The 20829-nt window shown below is 47.5% G+C and overlaps 2 protein-coding genes across 4 annotated transcripts in view; one reads left to right on the top strand and one right to left on the bottom strand.

Annotated features, from left to right (window-relative positions):
• The window catches only part of CRYBG1 (crystallin beta-gamma domain containing 1), a 52999-nt gene extending 48027 nt beyond the window's left edge, over window positions 1-4972 (top strand). Inside the window, exons 19-20 of the mRNA XM_020892381.2 lie at window positions 565-727; window positions 4267-4972. Of these exons, the coding sequence (XP_020748040.2) occupies window positions 565-727; window positions 4267-4355 (252 nt within the window). The 3' untranslated portion in view covers window positions 4356-4972. The remainder of the gene's footprint in view (window positions 1-564; window positions 728-4266) is intronic.
• Window positions 4973-7029: 2057 nt separating this feature from the next.
• RTN4IP1 (reticulon 4 interacting protein 1) overlaps window positions 7030-20829 on the bottom strand; it is a 52364-nt gene continuing 38564 nt past the window's right edge. For all 3 annotated transcript variants that reach the window (XM_070450026.1, XM_020892383.2, XM_020892382.2), the window contains exons 7-9: window positions 17939-18122; window positions 14171-14263; window positions 7030-7158 (exon numbers count right to left, since the gene is read on the bottom strand). In XM_070450026.1, the coding sequence (XP_070306127.1) occupies window positions 7051-7158; window positions 14171-14263; window positions 17939-18122 (385 nt within the window). In that variant the 3' untranslated portion in view covers window positions 7030-7050. The remainder of the gene's footprint in view (window positions 7159-14170; window positions 14264-17938; window positions 18123-20829) is intronic.

The following is a 20829-nucleotide window of genomic DNA, read 5'->3' as shown; positions in this document are numbered from 1 at the left end:
ACTCATACACTTTATAGTTGGATAGCATGCCTTTTGAAGACAATTTTAGACATTTCTCATGAAGGAAGACAAGAGAATAAATGGAATTCCAAGCTTTAAAATGATAAAATGCCCTTTTAGCAACTTGAGTGCTACAGCAGCCTTCAAAATTAGAGATACAGTCATATGCTGGGAGGCTCAGGCTTAGCGGGGTAGATATGTCAGAGGGGATTTAGCTACAGACCCAGATGCAGATCATAGTCCTTTCTGGGGGGGGGGGGGGGGGTAAACGATGGGCACTTTTAGTGTTCTGAGGCTTCCCTTACTAATAAACCCACAAAGGGCTTACAGTCTCTTACAAAGGACAAAAACTAAGAACTTTCCATTACTGATGTCATCCGAATCGAAGGGCATAAATATTTGTTTGATCCCAGTTACCATGGCTAAAAGCTGAAATACTCATGTACAAATGAAGCTGGGAACTAAGGTAACTTTAAAAATCAGCTTACCCAGGGAACTGCTTACAAGGGTACTTGAATGTGTGTCCCTCCATGCATAAGACGCCTTGTCCTTTCCCCTGAGCAGATAGCAGAAGACTGCTGCCTGACCATTGTGGGGAGCCTCGTAACCTCCGGCTCGAAGCTGGGCCTGGCGCTGGAACAGAACGCCGACAGTCAGTTCTGGAGCATGAAGCCTGACGGCAGGATCTACAGCAAGCTGAAGCCAAATCTAGTTTTAGATATCAAAGGTAAGGATTATTTCTCCTGTCTGCCTTGCTGTGTCTGTCTTTAGTGATCTAAAAGCTCTACTTTTGAAATCGGGAGCACTGTTAATAGTAAGGGATGCCTTATGCTGTGCCAGCCTCAGTGCTAAATAAACACTGTACACACGTCATCTCGTGTGATCTTCACAGCAGCTCTAAGAGGCCTGTGTTATCCCTCCTCTCCCCATTTTACAGCCCCTCAGAACTGAGGTTCAGAGGCGTGAGTCAGTTTGGCCACACCCACAGTGCTGAGGCGGAATCTGGACATAGGCTGACTTTAAACTATTTATTACAACAGACTAAAAATCACAAGTTAAAAGGCTATGGTCTCAGTCTGTATAGCTAATGATGCTCATGAACATGCATGTAACCTAAAATCTAAGACTGAAAAGGAATTAAAACAACAAACACAGCCAAAGAGATTTCAACTGAACATTTGTTCAGTGAAGTTACTCCCGAGTGAACTGATTGATGGTGCTTTGGGAAGACCAAATACATTTATTTAGGTGAGTTGTTTCCCAACTTTATCTGCATCAGAATCTCCTGGAGGGGCTGTTAAAACACAGATTGCTGGTCCCCAGCCCTCGGAGGTCCTGACTCAGGAGATCTGGGGTAGAGCCCTGCATGTCTGACAGGGTTGCGGATAATGCCCATGCTGCCTGTCTGGGAAGACTACTGATGATCATTTTAAAATAAATTAAAAAAAACTTACCAAATGTAGACATGGGAATTTAGTGAACTCCTGTTGCATTTTATTCATGTCATATGGGGTCATTTTGCTTTAAATTATTAATGGAGACTTTCTATTCCATATCAGGAAACCAGTGTGGTGATGTTTGTAAGTTTAATGGAACTGTACTATATACCACACACACAGTTTTAAATGGTGGCTAGAAAGTTGGCTCAGTTTTACTTGAGTCAGGGCTCTAGACCAAAGCTGTCATTAAAAATTAAGATACAGGATTAAATAGCTTCTAGCCGTTTTAAAATAACTTATGGAAAATGGAGAATAAGCCTGAACATTTCCATCAGGGGCTTTGGTGGCCACTGATTCTGATCTGTGAGTGGGTTGGGAGATCAAGCCACCTCCCAACAGGGTCTGAGGTCCCAGAGACTCAGAGAAGCAAAAGGTGCTCAGAGGCAACCCGAGGTCACTGAGATGGAGGCAGGGCACTACACTTATGGAGCAAAACTCAGCCATGTCTGACTCCAGGCTGGATGGGGCCCAACATTGTACCTGTATAAAATGCAAGCAGGAGACTGGTTGCATTTTAAAATGCACTGTAGGCTGGCACAACAGACTTGTCAATATGTACACAAGTAAGATACCCATTTTATAGATGATCAGCCTGAGGTTCAAACTGTTAAGAGTCACTCTCTTAATTCTTATTTGAATCAACTTGTGAAACTAGAGCTCCTCAGTCTATACAAGATAGTTTCAACACCTCCAGAGAAGCCAAAGAAATGTGACTAAATTAGAAACATGGACGTGGAGGAAAATATGGGCTAGTGCTTCTTACAATGTGATTCGCTTCCTGTGTCCAGGGTTAAGGTCATTGTGATCTTTCTGAGCTAGACTCTAAGAGCATTTCTTTTATTCTTTCAACCCACTTACGCACTGTGTGACCAGCTCTGTGCCAGACACGGGATACCAAAGTGGTGGGGTGGGAAAGGACAGTACCTTGGCTTCAGAGAGCTCACACTCTGGAAGCGCCAAGCATATGGGATTTCCCCCGACTTGCTATGCCGGCAGCTGACCAGGAGTAAGGATGCCTGGCCTCTATCCTGACTCGGGAAAGGACTGCGGGGCTTCAGGAACTTTCTCCTTAGGGGCTTCAAGGTCACTTCCTAAAAGGCAACACAGACTAGTCCAGGGCCTCTGGAATAAGGATGGTGTTCTGGTCTATTCGTGACCTCTCTGCAGAAGTCCCTTGCTATCTTGTTCAGCTGGGTTTAAATGTCTCCAAATGTGGGAGAACGATGCCATCTCGTGGGCAAGACAGAGCAGGGCCACAAACCCACGTCCTGTGCAGACAGGACAGAGATACCTCTCTTCAGGGCACTTCATAGGAGACGGGCTTTCCTTGGCTACGGCTGTTGACCATTTGTTACCTACTAATATTACAAGATTTATTCCTTTTAACCCATCTCCTGATATTTTGATAGACCAAGACACGACACCAGTGTAACCTGATTCATACTAGCTTTAAAAAAATCAAAGTTTGGGATGATTTTAATTCTCCCCAAAGGCAGAAGAATGAATAATTTTTTGAGAACATTCTAGTTGTCATAACTCTAGAATTATGATATGCACAGAAAGTATGTTTAAGATACTATAAACTTGAAGAATGAAAAAGTGTGTTGTGACCTTAAGATAATACTTCCTGACATCTCAATGGAGTACAGTGTGTGTGCCTCAGTGGAGACGGTAGGATTTGTGGTGGTGATAACTTTTTTATCTCACTGCAAACTTAAGCATAAAAAGCCCAGGGCATCTTGCCTTTCTATTCTGTCCTGTATCTAGCTGTGCAGAGGGGCTCAGTTATCATGATAAATCAGTTTCATACAAGAGGGGCACAAGAGATGATTTTCTTCCCTATCAAAACCTATTATGTAACTTTTCAGAACTTTTGGAGGTCTTAAAAGACAATAAGAATGTTTGATTCCTCTTAGCTTAAGGCTGCAGTATGATTTCAATACCAGTCACTTTCCCTGCATTGAGATGAGCAGATTTTAATTCTGACAGAGTCCTAGGTGCTATAACAATTGGTACAGAGGCTTCTGCTGAAAAGTACCTGAAAGGATGTTTACGCCACACTAGGGAAAAAAAAAAAATGACCCTTTCTTTTGTCCATGATACTTCACCATTGAAAGTAGAGGCCATGAGGCTATTTTTAACACTAAAGAATCCGAAATATCTAGTAGGCACCTTTGGAAAATGCTCTGGTGAAAGGGAGCTCATGGAAACTGTGTTGGTTTGTTTTACAGTTCAGTGGAACTCAGCATATTAAATGCTGTGAGTTTTTATGCACCACAGCCTGTGGGTTCCCAGAAGTGGGAATGCTGCTCTGCCTGCTAAACTTCTGGGTGTCACTCAAACATCCCCTTTGACCTAATACAACCACTGTTCATTGTTGATGCAGAATTTGTCCCGATGACCATTCCACTGCTATCTCAAATCCACGATTCCTCCACTGAATATTTGTCACCATCTTTGCTCCTTTCCTGTTCTCCCCCAAGAGTGACCATGGACTAGCTTTTAAGACTTGAGTAGGAACAGGAGCCCAGGGAGGCGGGACATCAGTATGGAGCTGCTGATGTCCTCTGATGGGGCTTTAACACATCACCCCCAGAGGGTGGAGCCTCTTAGTCCTCAGAGGCAGATATGGGCTTTCCTTCCTGTTTGGTTTCCTCAAGGCATATAATTTTACACCGTTTACTCTTGTTACCCTGGTGTTCTGATAAACTGTCTTGCTATAGCTCCTTCACATTTTCTTTCATCATTTTCCTTTTCTTTCTTTCAGGGGGTACACAGTATGATCAAAATCACCTTATCCTCAACACTGTCAGCAAAGAGAAGCTAACACAAGTGTGGGAAGCCACGGTCCTGTAGACCCGAACAAAGAACACAGGAAGAATATTTCTGGAGGTCTTCCAGAGCTACTGTACTTAGAAAGAAAAAAAGGCCTGCTGCTGGAAGTGCTAAGAGAGTAGACCTGCTCCTTCAACAACTCTGAAGTCCTCTTGAATCACGTTCCCGTGACCAGGACAACTTCTCATGTTATCAAAAGACTGCGATCATTTAAAACCATCATCTGTCCTCTTGTTTCTTCCCTCTCCTTTCAGGAGCTGCTTAAACAGGGTGCCTCCTGAGCAGCTTTAGGGTGCTTTCTGGAAAAGGTTATACTCAGACCTTAAGAGACGATGTATGTTTTAAATTATTTCCAAAGATAGAGAACAGGAACAAACTTACCGACCTTGCAGGCCTACAAGTCCTGTACATTTTAAAGCGAAGGACAGAAGCTCAAGTTTGTAAGGTAGGAGGACGCTTCAGCATCTGAGAAGAAATCATTTATTAGGCCTGTAATTTTGGTCCCTGACCCTCTGTTTTCTGGACTCATTAATTATGCTGTAAAGTGGGGAAAACCTTAGCTGTTCAGACCTATTTTAAGGAAGTAAATATAAACCAAGTATGTTTCTGTTAATATTAAAAATTAGCACATTTACAAAGATATCATGTCCACGTCCAGTAACGTTTATTAGCAGGATCTGCATTATTCCCACTCACCTGTGGGCCACTCTAGACTGCCACATGTGAGCGCTGGTACTTTTCCTGTGTATCTACTGAAACAGTATGATCATGACCTAATCTATTAGCCCATCCTCACTGGCCTACAGCTAGTTCTGCAGTGTTAAGCAGGCCTTTGCTCCACTCCGATCTTTTAGCCCAGTTTCCCCCCTCCTAACCAGCTTCACTGGCACGAGGCCTGCACGGGAGGCCCCGGGGCCCCATAGCTGCTCTGACCACTGGAGGCGGCCTCCCATCACTTACTTCAGGAAGCAGACACTTGAGATGTGGAAGGCTCAAGAGGATGCCAGCGGGTCTCTCCAGAAAGAAGGGAAGGAGGCTGTAAGCAATACCTGTTGACTGAATCTTGGGACTGAGAACCCTAAAATTCAGCGAGCATTTCAGTGAAGACTGAAAATGCTGAGCCACTCACTGGCCAAGTTGTCCTCGTCACTGAATCCTGGTGCTCCTGTCCATCTATTCCAGTGTGTTCCCAGTGTAAAATGTTGATCCTCTGGAGTCTGTGGTGGGCAATGACGGTCATCAGTAGTTTTCCCGGCAGTATTTAAGTCTGCTCACACGTGTCTGTCCTGTTCTCAGGGGCGCAGCGCTGGCCTTAGGCCTTTATGCACCTCACTGCCTACAGGACAGTGGGGGTAAGGTCGTCTAGTGTGTGTTGAATTTCTCTCTCAAATAAACTTGTTTCTGGTGAACTGTATTGATAAAATCTGAATGGATCCATTCAGGAGCTCTCTGAACAGGGTCAGGAACAGATCAGAAGTAAATGTCTGATCATGACATGGCGGGCTTCAGAGCTGCTGGATTAAGGACAGAGAGATTTATGACTGCCCTCACTTCAGACTCGGGTGTAAAAGGGCACACGCCACTCTTCTGAGTGGAGATGCCACCTCACTACCATCTGGGAGCCCTCCAGGCAACAGGGCTGACGTTGTTCAGAGAAGTCAGAAGTGGCTTATTTACAGCTGGAAGAACCTCTTTCTTCTGAGGTGAATTTGTATAGTAATTCTAGAGAAGAGCCTTCATCCGACACACTACAAATGAGCATCTAGCAGGAAGGCACCGAGGAGAAAGCCGCTCCCCCAGGTCTCTGTCAGAAGCTGAACGCTAGCGGCTGAGGAGCAGCGGCAGAGTGGACACTTAACGCCAGTGAAGGCAGGACACAGACTAGAGACTCAACAGCCACAGCGGGCTTCCTGGGCAGGTCAGGGCGGAGAACTCTGGGCCCAGTGGAAGGGTTGTCATTTCCACAGAAGAGTTCCCAGAGAAGCATGTTTCCACTGCTGAAATAGGACTAGCTCTCTTATGTACAGAAGTAAGGGCTTTAAGAAGTTAGAAACGCAAACGTCTCCTTTCAAGGAGAGGAATGAACCAAATCACCGGCTAGATTCTTATATACGCCTCTGAGAGATTCAGAGCTCTGAGGGCTGTGAGGACCGCTCCAGAGCAGAGGAATAAAAACCAAAGGAAACCCTGGCCACTCTGAAGAGTGTTCAGTGATGAGTCTAGAAGCTTCAGGAAGCGCTTCATGCTACCACTCCTCCACACGCTGGAGTTTTAACTCTCTCACAGACACTAAGATGGTGAAATGGTTTGAGCTACTAGAACAGAGAGTGCCGCAACAGTTTGCCAACGTGCTGTGAAAGAAAACGATAGGCAATTTTCACTGACTTTACAGACAAGCCCACGTGCGGACATTTTCATATCGTGTCCTTACTTACCTGCGTGTCCCTCGCACTTGGCACAGACAGAGCTGGCAGATGGGCAGGCGATGGGAGAAAGCCCTGGGCAGCGCAAGGGGATGGCCGAGGGTGGCAGTGTGGCTATAAAATCTCTGTGCCCGGCTCAGAAGATGGAAAATTACTGGCAAGAAGGGGTGTGTTTTTTACATTTATATCATGGAACTTGCAGTCTCATCTGGAAAGGGATGGCTGGAAAAAAGCTGGGGCCTGCAGGCACTCACCGAGTAAGAGAGCCAATAATCACCAAACTGAGCGTTTATTTAAACAACGTTAATGACGGTCTTTCCTCGTGCGTGTCCCCTTTCTACCTTCAGGAAGGCTTCTGGAACTTTAGAAAATGGAAAGGTTTTTTCAATAACTGGCTGAATCTGTAAAACACAAGAAAGGTTGACCGGTGGGTAAGAAAACCTGCATCGCTCACCATAGATACATGTGAACTTAGTTTCTTGGGGTCGTCCGCCAGGCCGACCACTCTTGGGTCTGGGTGGTGCCCCTCAGTCAGGAGCTCACAGCGGGCCAGGCCACAACTGCACTGCTGCCCCCCCCCCGTTACTCTACCACGTGTCCGGCCTAGGTCTCACCCACGCCTGCCTGACCCATGGTCTGCAGCATGTCCAGAGAACCCGTGTGGCCTCTTCACAGACCGCCTGCTAGAGCTGAACGCACATCTCAGCCACGCTGTCCTGTGTGGCCGACACCAAAGGAGGCATCCGAAGGTTCCCGCTGCGCAGGATAGGGATGGATTGTATAAAAGTTGTTAAATATTCGGCATGTCTACTTGACCAAAGCTGAGTGCATCGTGGTACGGGCCACCTCTTCTGTATCCCCCACAATACCCAGCACAAGGCTAGGCACAGAGCAGGAGCTCAGTTAGTGTCACTTAGGTGAAAACTAGTAGGATAACTGGGAAGTGAGAGTCTTCTGTGGTCCCATCTGTGGTTGGAGCTGCCCTGGGAGGCAGCTGCTTAGCTGAGCTGCAGAGCTGCTTAGGATTTACAGGAACGCCAGCTCGTAAAGGCTCGAATACTGCTGGCTCTGTGTGGTGTATCATTAGCGCTGCCAGCAACTGCCTTTGAAACTGGGACCAGTTAGCGCTCTCCCTCATGCACCCATCTGACTGAACTCATCCTTTTAAAAACTTCAAGCAAAGATCAGTAACTACCCACTTGGCATCTCAGTGAACTAGCTCCCACTGCTCCACGGGCAGCAATCAGTTGTCAGAAGGCATGAGCTTACATCTTGCGACCCTTTTACAAGAGGAAGAAGCACATGCTCTTGCGGTGTTCAGATGGGCCTTCCCTTTGTGTGAATTTCACAGCCCTGCCACCAGAGAGCATCTCAGACCCCAAAAGTTCCCTTCTCCAAAAAGCTGAAAATCTGTACTTCTGAACCATGATAAGCTCATCACAACAGTACCAGCACGGGCTGTCCTCACTACGTGCCAGGCACTCTAAGTGCTCTATGTATCTTACCTCATTTAATCCTGACAACCACCTCATGAGGTAGGTACTGTTGTTATTCCCTTTTTACAGATGGGTATGTTAAGGCACAGAGTTAAATCATCAAGGTCACGTAACTGTTGAGTGGTAAGACAGGCTTTGAGCTCGTACCAGAGTGTCTACTCTCCCCACTATACACTAAACCTTCTACCTCATCAGCTGCTTTCTATATCTACTCCTAAAATCTTAAGGGGAGAGAAAGGTAACTAAGGATTATCTGGATTCATCACAGCCTGCGTCTTGGCTGGCCTGCCAGCCATGTTAATGGACCTTGCCGGCTCAGGATCCAGGCTGTGTCCAGGTCACTGAGATAGCCCTAGGCCACCACTCCCACTGCACCTATGGAAGACACCACGGGTTTATAACTGTGGCCCTCCCCAGCAAGCTGAGCATGACCTCAACGTGGCAGCCACTACGAACAGAACAGATTTGAGCCAGCCTGTTGGAGAAAACCTACTTGCTTGTCTGGTAGAAGAGTGGAAAGCATCCAAGCTGTTCCAGCATGTCCCACCCGGAACCTTCTGAACCCAGGTGCTGGGACACTGCTTTTTGGATGCTGATTACTTGAAAAGGAATCACCTGAATGCATGCTTAAAATGCAGAGTTCTTGGTCTCCTGTTAGACCAACTCCATCAGAATCTCTAGGGGAGAAGAGTTTTCTGCACATCACAGAGGGAATCACTACAACCTTTTGCCTTACGCTTAGGGTTCCTGACTTGTGTCAGTCGGGGTCACATCCGCTCACTCCACAGAGGCTGAGCGTCTTAACTTCTAAGTGCCAGGTGCTGACGCAGGGCAGCACGCAAAGCAGGCACCTGAGAGAGAAATCAAGAAAGGAGGCAACAGGGACTAACTCATCACGGAGCACCCAGCAGCAGCCTTATGGGAGCCACTCCAGAATGAGGGGCTGCTGGGCAGGCTCCACCCACTTTAGAACCTGGCCAGAGACGCAGAGTCTGAACTGATGACCCAGGCAGCCAGCGGCGACGGCACGCTTTAATCTGGCTGGTCAGGCCCATTGTGGCGGATAATCCCATGGGGCTGACTGGGGCATAACGGGCATTCAGCTCTTCCCGAAAGTGACAATGAAGAAGAGGCTTTCGATGAACAGGCAGGCAAATGCCACTGCTGGCTGAATATGTGACATCAAACAGAGATTAACGGCATAAAGAAGCAGTGTCTACGCGCAGCCTCACACCAGACCCAGAATGCTTGTTTGTGATGGACAAAGGGATCAGAGCAAAAACCCAGAGAGGGGAAACAAAGGTTACCCACGGCACAGTGGGGACGCTGCTGCGATGACTGCTGCAGCCCGGCCCGCGCACGGAGCCCTGGTATAAAGCGGGGGCTGCACACTGCACTTGGGGGCGATGCGGGCGCGCGGGGATGGAAGCTGACTGGGAGCCCACGGCTGCGGCATTCCAGCGTCCCAGTCTCGGACCCAAATCCAAGCTCTCCTGATGGCCCTTCCCTCCCTTAAACAAAGAGCGCACAAAGGCAGGCCCTGACATCCTTCCCTGAGAACAGGGACCACGGGAACCTCGGGCTCCCTGGCGCACCCCAGGAACACTGTGGTCAGCAGCAGTGGGAAGCCTCCCACCTCCAAGGCAGAAACCCTCTTGCTGAGAGCTGGCGCGGAGGGGATGCCTCCAGGCAGGCCCAGAGGCCAGGGGAGGCTCTCCCTCCGCCCCCACGTCCCCGCAGGAATCACTGAACAGTGGAGCCCAACGGGGGTGGGAGGAGTCCGGGGATCTCTGAGCTAGCCTGCTGGACATATTAGAAACTGAAGCGCGCATGGTTACGGGCTAAGTTCAAGGTCAGAGCTCTTAGCAGACGAGCAGAGTGAGGATCCCGGACCCCCGATGTCATCACTGCACAGCTTGGGGACACTTTGGGGAGGGAACTCTGAGTCTGTCACCTCTTCCCCAGACCCTAAGCTACAGCCTCTACCAGGCACAGAAACTGACCTCAGAGGGTGGGGAGTATGAGGGGACAGAGGCTCAGGGTGACCTAAAGCCCTGGCACAATCCCAGTCCACCACCGGGGGACAGGCCCAGGGGGCCCAAGGCATGGGCGGCAGGACCACAGCTGACCACCACCTCACGGAAACGGGTAGCTCTGAGTTCCTCCACAGGGCCAGGATTTCCAGAGTCAGGATAAAGGGGGGAAAGGAGGCTTAAAGGCTTAAGGAGATATGAAGAAGGAAAGGGTGGGCTTTGCTCAGACTTGCTATTTCTGAACTCCCTGGCCCCAGATGGAAAACTCAAGGCTGGAAGACAGGAGGTGCGATTAGGAGGTGAGATGGGAGGGGGAGGGTGCAGGAGGAGGCTACTTCCCAAGGGAGTAAACATACCCATTCTGGAAGCATCCCAGGACTGTCCCTAGGCCCCCTTGAAAAAAGGCACTCAGAGCCAGAAGGTAAGAGGAGAAACTTGGCCTGCATCTCCCCACAGAAACAACCTCAGACGCATCTGAAAAACTTCAGCAGCATCAAGGCCAGGAGGTCCATGAGGTACCTGCCACAAGTGGCAAGACAGTGCTCTCCTAGTGATCCCAGTAACTCACTCCCTAACCACTACATTCTATGGGGGAGAACAGGAATCCAGTTGCAAATAAAGGAGTCTAAAGTTTTGGAATACAGTTCATTGCAAAATTAGGGCCCAGCCATTCCAAGAGGGGTCTGGAAAATCATCTGCCTCAGAACCTACGGCATGCTCCTATAGCCATCCTGGCCAAAACCATGCCCGAGCCACATGCGGCTATCTACATTTAATCAAAAGTAAGGAAAATTAACAATTTGCTCCTTCAGTAGCACCAGTCACATTTCAAGTGTTCAGTAGCCACATATGGCTAGTGGTTACCACACTAGGCAATGCAGACAGAGACCATTACCCCATTACCATCACTGCAGAAAGTTCTAGTGAACAATGCTCAGGATGCAACTCAGCGTGGCCAACGCATCTCTCCACACCCTACTGAGCAAAGCAAAATGCCTACTAGCCCTCAGTAACAGTTTTGAATTAAATTCAAATAAGTTCCATAGGGACTATTCTGATGCTGGCTAAAATAAATAAACCAAGATATGAACAACATCACTCAACCAAGACACCTGGGTGGTCACCTAGGCTCTTGAATGGACCTGTGGACTCAAATGGCCTTAATAACACACAAAGGACACAGGTGGGCAAACACATACTCAGGAAGATGCAAGTGCACGAAGGATCCCATACTTGAGCCCCAGCCACCGAGTTCCCCTCCTCAGGGGCAGCAACCAACAGTTCAAGTTTCTTTCATGTCTTTTGCTGTTTCATGCATTGTGGTAGGCACCCCAACACCAACAGTTAGCTAAGAAATATAAGAACAGGAAACGTATATTGTGCTTAGAAAATGCCAATAAACTTCAGGCATAATGCACAATTTCAGTTTCAGCCCATTAAACTCAATGTGCTAATTACAAATCATGTTTTTGTTTCACCCTACGGAATCGCAGAACATCTTTGGAATACCCGAGAAACTGGTAATGGTGTGGTCTGACAAGGAGAAGCTCCGTGACTGAGGGACAAGAGTCAAAGGAGATTCTGTGAGATGACTTTTCCTACCTTTTGGATTTAGAATCTTAGAAATGCATTATTCATTCAAAAACTTAAAGCACTTTCAAAGAGTAGACTCTTCTGGTTCACGGCCACACACTGTCAAATAACAGCTGCAGGTCATCTATTGGACACCTGCTAATTAGATTCATCAGGCACTCAGCCAAAGCCTGGAAGGATTTCAACGTCCTCATCCAACTTAACAAGCTTTACTAACCACATAATATGTAAGTAGATCTGTTTTGTTATCCTTTCCAATTTTCCAGTGTAGATAGGCAACCACCTCTCACACCTACAACAAAGCAGGATGCACAGGACAGCTGACCTCTTCGTGGGTCCAGGGTCACATATCAACCACCACAGTCCCAGAGCCCTTCATGGTCAGAAAGGAGCCCAAACGGCCCTGGTGAGAAGAGGATCAAAGGCCAAAGGACCACCTCCTCAGTCACCCTTGGAGGAGGACATGACACCCAAAGGGCATCTTTATTTCTACTATGTCCTCTTTTAGCCATGCCACCTGATATCTACCAGATTTACTGGGGACACATACACAAGTCCCTTCTCTTCTCTGTTGCATAACTAGTAATTTCTAGATAGTCACAATATTTCAAATGCAAAAGAGAGATGATAAGCATGTGGTCAGTCTAGAGCAGATGTTAGGACAAGTGTGGTGACTTCCGAGGATGGGGACCTCTTTAAGGATGGGGCTTCATCTCCATTCAGCACTATACAGAACTATGGGCCATATTACCTGATGACAGCTCACCTCCTTCTTCCTAGAAATAAAATAGGTCCCTCTGGGGGATGCGCGGAGAACCCTACAGAGAGGCACACAATTCCAGTCATGACAAGGCTGTCCCTGTCCAGCCAGTACACATCAACACTTAGAAATCTGAGAAAAGGCATGTAAACTTGGAACCAAAATATTCTGGAAAGAGTAATGAGCCACTTTCTATCGTAGCTTCCTTGCCTGTGATAGTACAACAACAACAGACTAAATGCACAAAAAGCAACCAGTAATTTCCTAAAAACATTCTTTTTCAAAACCAAAGTGGAAAGATGAAATGAGCCAGCGAGGGGTAGGTGCCAACATGGGAAAACCCATCTCAAGAGGCTCTTGCCATGTGGCTTAGCAAGGATCACGTTGCCTTGCTCCAACTCTTTCCCTGCCCACTGTAAAATGACTGGGACAGGTCAGTTTTAAGCTCAAGTTCCAGATCAGCTCCAAGCACCAAGCGCGCCGCTTCATGGTGGGAAGCGACAAGCACAGACTGGGGTCAGGAAGTACGAGCGCTGGTCCCATATCCGCAAACCGGAACGTGTCCCTTTATCCTCTCGAGCCAGTTTTCTCACCTATAAAATGATAATCATTGTATCTGTGACCTCATGCCACCCTCAGGGTATATAACTTTCCTCATTCTGTAATTCCATATAATTTCTCAATAAAAATCATAAATATCAGCACCAGAATATGATTTGCCCTCTGGGTTATTCTTCCAGAGGTGGCATGTCTGTGCCATGAAAACCACGTAAGAACTCAAACAAGCAGGTAGTAGCCGAGGAGTCTTTCTCAACTTCCACCAACTCTGAGAGGCCTTCTGATGCCCAAAAACTCAGCTTTAGAGAGCAGTCCCTCCCCATCAAGTCAGGACAGATTCAAACAGAGACACCAGCCAGCTGTCTCCACCAAAATCTCCATCATTCTGAACCACGTCCTGCCCACTGACCCTCTCAGACATACCATTTATTTGCCATCAATTTTATTACACTGGCCTGGGGACGTGAGACCCGGCGACCCAACGTCTAGTCCAGTTCTACTGAGGTTGAGAGTTACAGTGTTTGTTCCCCTTGCTCATCTGGAAATCTGCTTGCCTGCAAAGCAGCCTCACCCTCAGAAGCTCAAGAAGCAATCCAACTGTAAGCTCACAGGGTACCCCCACCTTCGTGCAACGACGGTCTGCACGGCACCTTCTTTTCAGGGCTGTCGTCAACATGCGAGTAGCCTAGCTGTAGGTCCCACCTCTGCTGCCATCGAGCCAAGTGTCTCTGAGAAAAGCATGTAAGCTCTCGGGGCCTGCCTCTCGGCTATAGACCCAGGGGGCTGCCCTGGGTGGCATACGCTCTTTCTCGAGCGCAGCAGTCTGTGGCTATGATTCCCGCGGAGACAGAGCCCCACGCCCAGCACTTGACTTTGGCACGCGAGGCGGTGTGGTCACTGGCCGAGCCCACCTCTGTGCAGCCCCCGCCGACCGGGCTTGCTGGGAAGGCCACCCGGGGCCAGGGCCACTTACCTTCCCTGCCTCCACCAGCTCCGCAACGTCATCTAGACACGGGCCGCTGGCCATGAAGAAGGCCCAGCGATAATGGACTCCTTGCCAGAAATGCTAAAAAGAAAACAAAACGTGTCAAATTTCAGAAAGGGAGAACTTTAATTAAATGCAAACTTAGGGAAACGTATTTCCTGGATGACTAAGATAGACAAACTGCTTCCCCATCGCCTGCTGCCGCAATGAGCTGTACCCCCAGGATGGTGACTGACAGACAATGGATGTCCGTGAATGTTTCATAACCGAGTGAGTGAACAGATACACCCATGTGAACTCGGGCTTCTTCCCCAAGTTGTGAGTGTCAGGCAAGCAAGCACAGGAAAGCTCTTTTTTTAAGGGCAGTCTCACTAGTCTCACACACTCGGTTTCTCCCCTAGGAGATGAGGGGCTGAGACCTCTAGACTTTCCCTACCAAGGTGTGAATAAAGCCCCAGGCATCAGAAAAGAGGTTTTACCCAATTCAGGAATGCTTCAGGGGCAGTAAGGCACCAAAATATGATCTTAGACAAGAAATCCAATCACAATTATTTTTTTCTGGCTCAGAGGAATAAGACAGTTTTAAAAGCAAAACGAAGTGCAAAGTTCCTCATGCGTCATAGCTGGACCTTCCCCTATAATTACACCGAGTTCCAAGTCAGTGAATGCTACGATGGGACAAAATGCCCCCCCCAGATGAAGATTAGCAAAAATCTCATACCAAGAAGGTTCATGACCACTCTACTGACTTACCCACTTTTGATTATTCTTCATGTCGGAGGTAGGGTAAGCCATTATCAAAACAGCAAGTGAGCTGAGGTTCTCTGTGATACCTCAATGACCCTCCCAACTAAACGTCATCAGATGAGAGCAATCCAGAGGCAGGATGGGACCAGCCAGTGTCCACCTGCCGCCTTCCCTCCCCACGCCTGCCAGCCACGGTCGGGCGAGCACAGACTTTCTGCACTGCGCTCACTACTGCCTCACATCTCAGCATGACGATCGGCGACCATCTCGGCGTGGAGCTGGCAGGGGCAACAGACCTCCCCTGCTGCTCTGCCTCAGGCCTCGATGGTTGTGTCACAGAGGTCAAGCTACCTCTTTAATTAATTTATTTATTTTACTTTACAATACTGTATTGGTTTTGCCATACATTGACTTGAATCCACCATGGGTGTTCATGTGTTCCCCGTCCTGAACCCCCCTCCCACCTCCCTCCCCATCCCATCCCTCTGGGTCATCCCAGTGCACCATCCCTGAGCACCCTGTCTCATGCATCCAACCTGGACTGGCGACTCATTTCACATATGATAATTTGCATATCAAGTTACCTCTTTCAGCCTGTATCCTGGCTTGTAGGATGGAGGCACCACCACCTAGCTGACGGGGATGTTGGAGGGACTAATGCGAATGTATACAAAGTGCCTGACACAGAAAGGATTCAACAAGTATTTATCTAGTGCTAAAAGTAAAGCTTGTTGAGGAAAGACTGGGGCAATGCAAACCAGTATTTAAGACTGCAGTGAAAGTGAAAGTCGCTCAGTCGTGTCCAACTCTTTGCGACCCCACGGACTAATTCTCCAGGCCAGTATACTGAAGTGGGTAGTCTTTCCCTTTTCCAGGGGATCTTCCCAACCCAGGGATCAAACCCAGGTCTCCCACATTGCAGGCGGATTCTTTACCAGCTGAGCCACAAGGGAAGCCCAAGAATACTGGAGTGGGTAGCCTATCCCTTCTCCAGGGGATCTTCCCGACCCAGGAATCGAACCGGGGTCTCCTGCATTGCAGGTGGATTCTTTGCCAACTGAGCTATGAGGGAAATGCACAAAGACAAACCCAAGCTGCTGTCGAGGCAGAGTCGCACAACGGATGTGCCCAGAATGGCTAACTGGTTAGGCTAATCGTCTAACCTAGAACAACTGTTAAGAGTTAAAGGGGTCACTGGTAATCATTATCCCAGGACCACAGATGCAAACAGAGCCACGCTCGCCCTAGAATAGATATGACAAGGCCCGGGAGTAGCAGGGCAGAGCCCGGGCTGACGGAAGTCTCCCGATGGCACACTCTTGGCTCAGGGCGCTCTCGGTATGCCGTTTAAATACTACCATCTTCTGTGTGTGTCACAGCATGAAAGAGTCAGGAAGCGCTGGTCTAGGGAACTAACTACAACAAACAAACCCATATTTGAAGGCTTAGGCAGCGAGACAACAGAGGCACTGGTCTGTCCCAAACTTTCAGCAGGTCCAGTTAATTACAATCACAGGAGACCCATTCATGTACCTCTCCATAAGGACTGGCCTTATCAACTACAATTAAAACATTCTGGTAATTGCTCAGGGTTTTAAAGAAGGAACAGTGATGGTCACAACTGCCAGATCTACGGTTCTTCACAGCAGGTCGCTCTGTACAGTGAAACTTTTGGTCTGCAACAGCAGAATTTTTACATTCTGCTCCAAGGGGTCTGTGGTTTCTTTTTTTCCCAGGCCATTACAGGAGAGAGTAAACCAAAGCAGGCAGGCACTACAATGAGGCTTTAACTGTGCACACTCTCAGGAAGACATCAGAAACTACTTAAAAGGTTTTCACAGGAGATTACCACTATCATCTTTCAAGAAAGGGAAAGGGAAAATGAAGAGAGCTAGGCCTGTTTTACTCTCAGAGGACAACTCTGAAGCTCAACTTGTTAGAGGTCTCCCTGGAACACCAACTGTGAAATCTTACAGAAAACTTCAACTTGTATGTTAAAGCACTTGGGAAGCCTGGGTTCGATGAAAAGGGAAAGAAGAGACAAAGGTCAGCTAGGATTCCTCTCTCCACAGCACACTGCCCTGTGGACACTGCTCCTGGGTGCCGTCTGAACCAAGGGAAAGGAAGCAACCTGGAGCGCCCTGCCCGGTCTGTTCACTCCTGTCACCCAGACCCAGTGCCTAAGGACTGAGCAGTGTCCCCTCCATCACAGCCCTTCCCCTCACCTCTAAGGACTCAGTCAGGACAGAGCAATCAGGAGACTTAAAGTCCTAAACCCCACCCCCAAGAGCTTCCAAAGTAATTTCTAGAACCAGGAAGAAGCTGAAGATACTTATTGAGCCAGTCGCCTTGCAAATATAGGGCAGTGTACCTCAACATACAATCTTTTTACCCTCGAGGAAACTTCTACTGCCTTTCTCCTGAGCCTGAAGTAGTTTGCCAAATTTAAAAAAAAAAAAAAAAGCACATATATTTTTATATCACTTATTCCATTTGAGGTACTGGTATATCTCAGTGTTACTACCGTGAAAACACCCGGCTCTATGCTGTCTTAATAAAACTTCCACCTTCTTACACAGAGACTTATGTATTAAGACGGAGAAACACAGAGAGGGCCATCAGGCACAGACAAGAAAAAAAAAACAAAAGCTGTATCAGACGGAATCCAGAGAGGTAACCTAGCTCATCATAAAGGCTAACATTTAATAAGCACATCTTAGGTACTAGGCGTTGTGCCAAGTTCCTCACATGGAAGATCTCATTTAATTCCTACAACACACAGTAAGGGAGACCCCATGAGCCGCATTTCTCAGGTGAAGATGCGGAGGCTCAGTGACAGAGTCATTTTCACGGGCTACACAGCTACCAAAGGGGAGGCAAGCATTTGTACCCAGTCAGTATGGGACTCCAGAGTTTCTTTTCTCTCGGAGGAGAAAAGGCTCAGAGGAAGCCCAGTCCCAGAAGCCTGAGGGGCCTGCTGGCTCACGCCAACCAGGACTCTACTCCTACCTTCAGCGTCTTGGAGCCCACGGTGACGCCGGTCTGCAGCATGCCGTCCGCGACGCCCAAGCGGTCCATGTTCAGGAGGAAAGGCGTCACCAGAGTCACATACGTGGCTCCCGACCACTTCCTGAGGAAATTCAGAGCCCACGTTTCGGTAGATCCGCCAACATTGTCGAGGATAAAGTCAAACCTGGAGAGGAAGAACCACATCAGAACGCCCTGGTCAGCCTTTACCCGGGGCTCCAAGCCGCCTTCACGCCCTCCACCAGTCAGCTCCATGGTTTGCTTCCGTGACAGCTCACAGACAGCAGAAGGGTGGCTGCTCGGACAGAGGAGAAAAGGCACATCTACTTACTGGGTTTTCTCCAAGGCAAGTCAAACGTGATTCCTTTTTTAAAATCACAAAATCATCTTATTTTCTAATACTTTAAAAATGACTTACACAAGTGGTTTTCAACTGAGAGTGATTTTGGTCCCCAGGAGACATATTAGGCAATGTTTTGAGAGACTTTTAGTTGTGACAATTGGGAGAGGTGGTGGTAAGGGGGTATTAGCATTTGTAGGCTGGGGGTGATGACAAAACATCCTAAAACACACACAAAATAAGTATCCAGCCTCAAAATGTCAATAGTTGAGAAACTAAGGTTGCCAAGGCTGAGACACCTTGACTCAAGCTTTATAAAAAACTGCAAAGCGATTCATCCAAAGTAAGTCACAATACTCTTTACTGCATGTGAGTACTTAAGACAGGAGTGCATTAGATTTTGACCCACATGAGTGATTTGCTTTTATTCCCTTCACAATCAGATCTGTGTGTAGAAGCATCCTCTTCACCTTCTGGAATTTTCTTTTGGTTTCACGTACAACATCACCACAATGCCTACAGAGAAATCAACAGCCTACTCTCAACCTTCAGTTCTGCTCTAACATGCCAAAAACACACAGTCATAATGCAATCCACAGGAACTAACAGATATTCAACTCCTTAAATCTAATCTAAAATTGCTGTAATCACTATATTCCACTTCAAGGGAATAAAACCCAAAGAAGTTTTAAAATACTTTTGAAAACAAAGATGTATTTACAGAATGCATGCTTATACATCAAGCAAGCTAATAGAGAAATTCCTTTTCCATAAACTCTTTTTTCCTTCTAAATTCATCTGCATGAAGTCAAACATCAAAGCTTCTAAAACCAATTTTGGCCAACTTTGTGGCCCTTGAATCTTTCATGGGACTAAACTAAACAAGGGCAAATAAAAATTTAAGCATATGAAGTGAAGAGTGACCTTACTAGATTATCCTCATTTGAAAAAAAAAAACAGAAAATTCTTTTCATGAGTGTCAGTTTCTACTTTTAAGTTCCTATTTCATTCCCAAATTTTAGATAAACAAATATGATTTATAATTTAAATTATATAAATTGAATATAATTTAGATATAATTATATAAATTAAATATAATTTAGATAAAACTTCAGGGCAGCCTGAAACTGAAAGTCACTCAGTCATGTCTGACAGTCCATGGAATTCTCCAGGCCAGAATACTGGAGCGGGTAACCTTTCCCTTCTCCAGGGGAACTTCCCAACTCAGAGATCACACCCAGGTCTCCCACATTACAGGAGGATTCTTTACCAGCTGATTCACGAGGGAAGCCTGAGAATACTGGAGTGGGTAGCTTATCCCTTTTCCAGCGGATCTTCCCGACCCAGGAATCGAACCGGAGTCTCTTGCATTGCTTGCAGGTGGATTCTTTACCAACTGAGCTGAGGGAAGCCATGGCATCACAGAGGGCAGCCGACCATTACAGAATTGGCACTGCCTGGAAAAAGTAGTCCAGAGACCAGGCTGCAGACCCGGCTCTCCCACTAATGATGAAGTGGCATCATCCTGAGCACGAAAACTGCTCCTAAACTCTCTGCCCCTTATCTTCTTGGCTGGAGCAGGACAGAGGGTCTGAAGAACTTCAAAGCCCTCTCCTGTTGTAAAATCCTAGGATTCAAATCTAAAAGCCCATTTGGAAAGAGGAACAAATTTATTCTAGGTGGATTAAGAGACCAACCTCCAGGCAGAAGCTGCAAAGATCAATTTTAACTAAGCAGTCATTCAAAAAATAACAGCCTGCGTTTGTGAGCTAGTGAGGTTCTCTGACTGGAAAAGAGCGAAGGGGAGGAGCAGAGCCCCTGGACAGAGACGCAGAGGAGCAGTGGGGTGCAGAGGCGAGGCCGGCCTGTGTGCGCGCCCGCCTTCACCCGCCCGGGCTCCTCTTCTCTGGAGACAGACTTCGGACATGATAAAACTAAAGGCGGACAGCAGGGAGGTGGTCGGCCTTGGCCTGTCTCCTGCGGCTATTCCTAGAAGCAGCAGAAGAGAGGTGACCGGCTGACATTACTGCTATGTGGGAGCCTAGGTCTTTTTCTCTTTTTTTAAACCTATGAAAATATACTTCTACTTAAAGTGAGCAAACAATAATTAGCTTCTGAAAACTAATTTAAGGGACTTCCCTGATGGTCCAGTGGTTAAGACCCCATGTTCCCAACGCAGGGGGCCTGGTTCGATCCCTAGTGGAGAACTAGATCCCACATGCCACAACCAAGACCTGGGGCAGCCACATGAATAAATAATAAAAATTTAAAAAAAAACTAATTTAAAAAAGGAAAACATCTTTGAAACAGAAGCAGTGAAATAGCTCCTGAGACATTCTGCTGCACCTTTGCCTGGGCTGAGTGAAGACCAGGCTCTGAAACACGTCCCTGTCTCTGCCCGAGCCACAGTCAGGATGGGCGGGGGCCTGGGAGAATTCCAGACTCCGCTCCCACTTGGTATGTTTGGTCAAATAACAACCTGGCATTCAGGCGCAGTGACAACATCCACAGGCTTCCAATACTGGTATCTACA

This window comes from Odocoileus virginianus, chromosome 19, assembly GCF_023699985.2.
Source record: "Odocoileus virginianus isolate 20LAN1187 ecotype Illinois chromosome 19, Ovbor_1.2, whole genome shotgun sequence".
Lineage (NCBI taxonomy): Eukaryota > Metazoa > Chordata > Mammalia > Artiodactyla > Cervidae > Odocoileus > Odocoileus virginianus.
The sequence above is the reverse complement of the archived record's forward strand: the minus strand, read 5'-3'. Positions and strand labels throughout refer to the sequence as shown.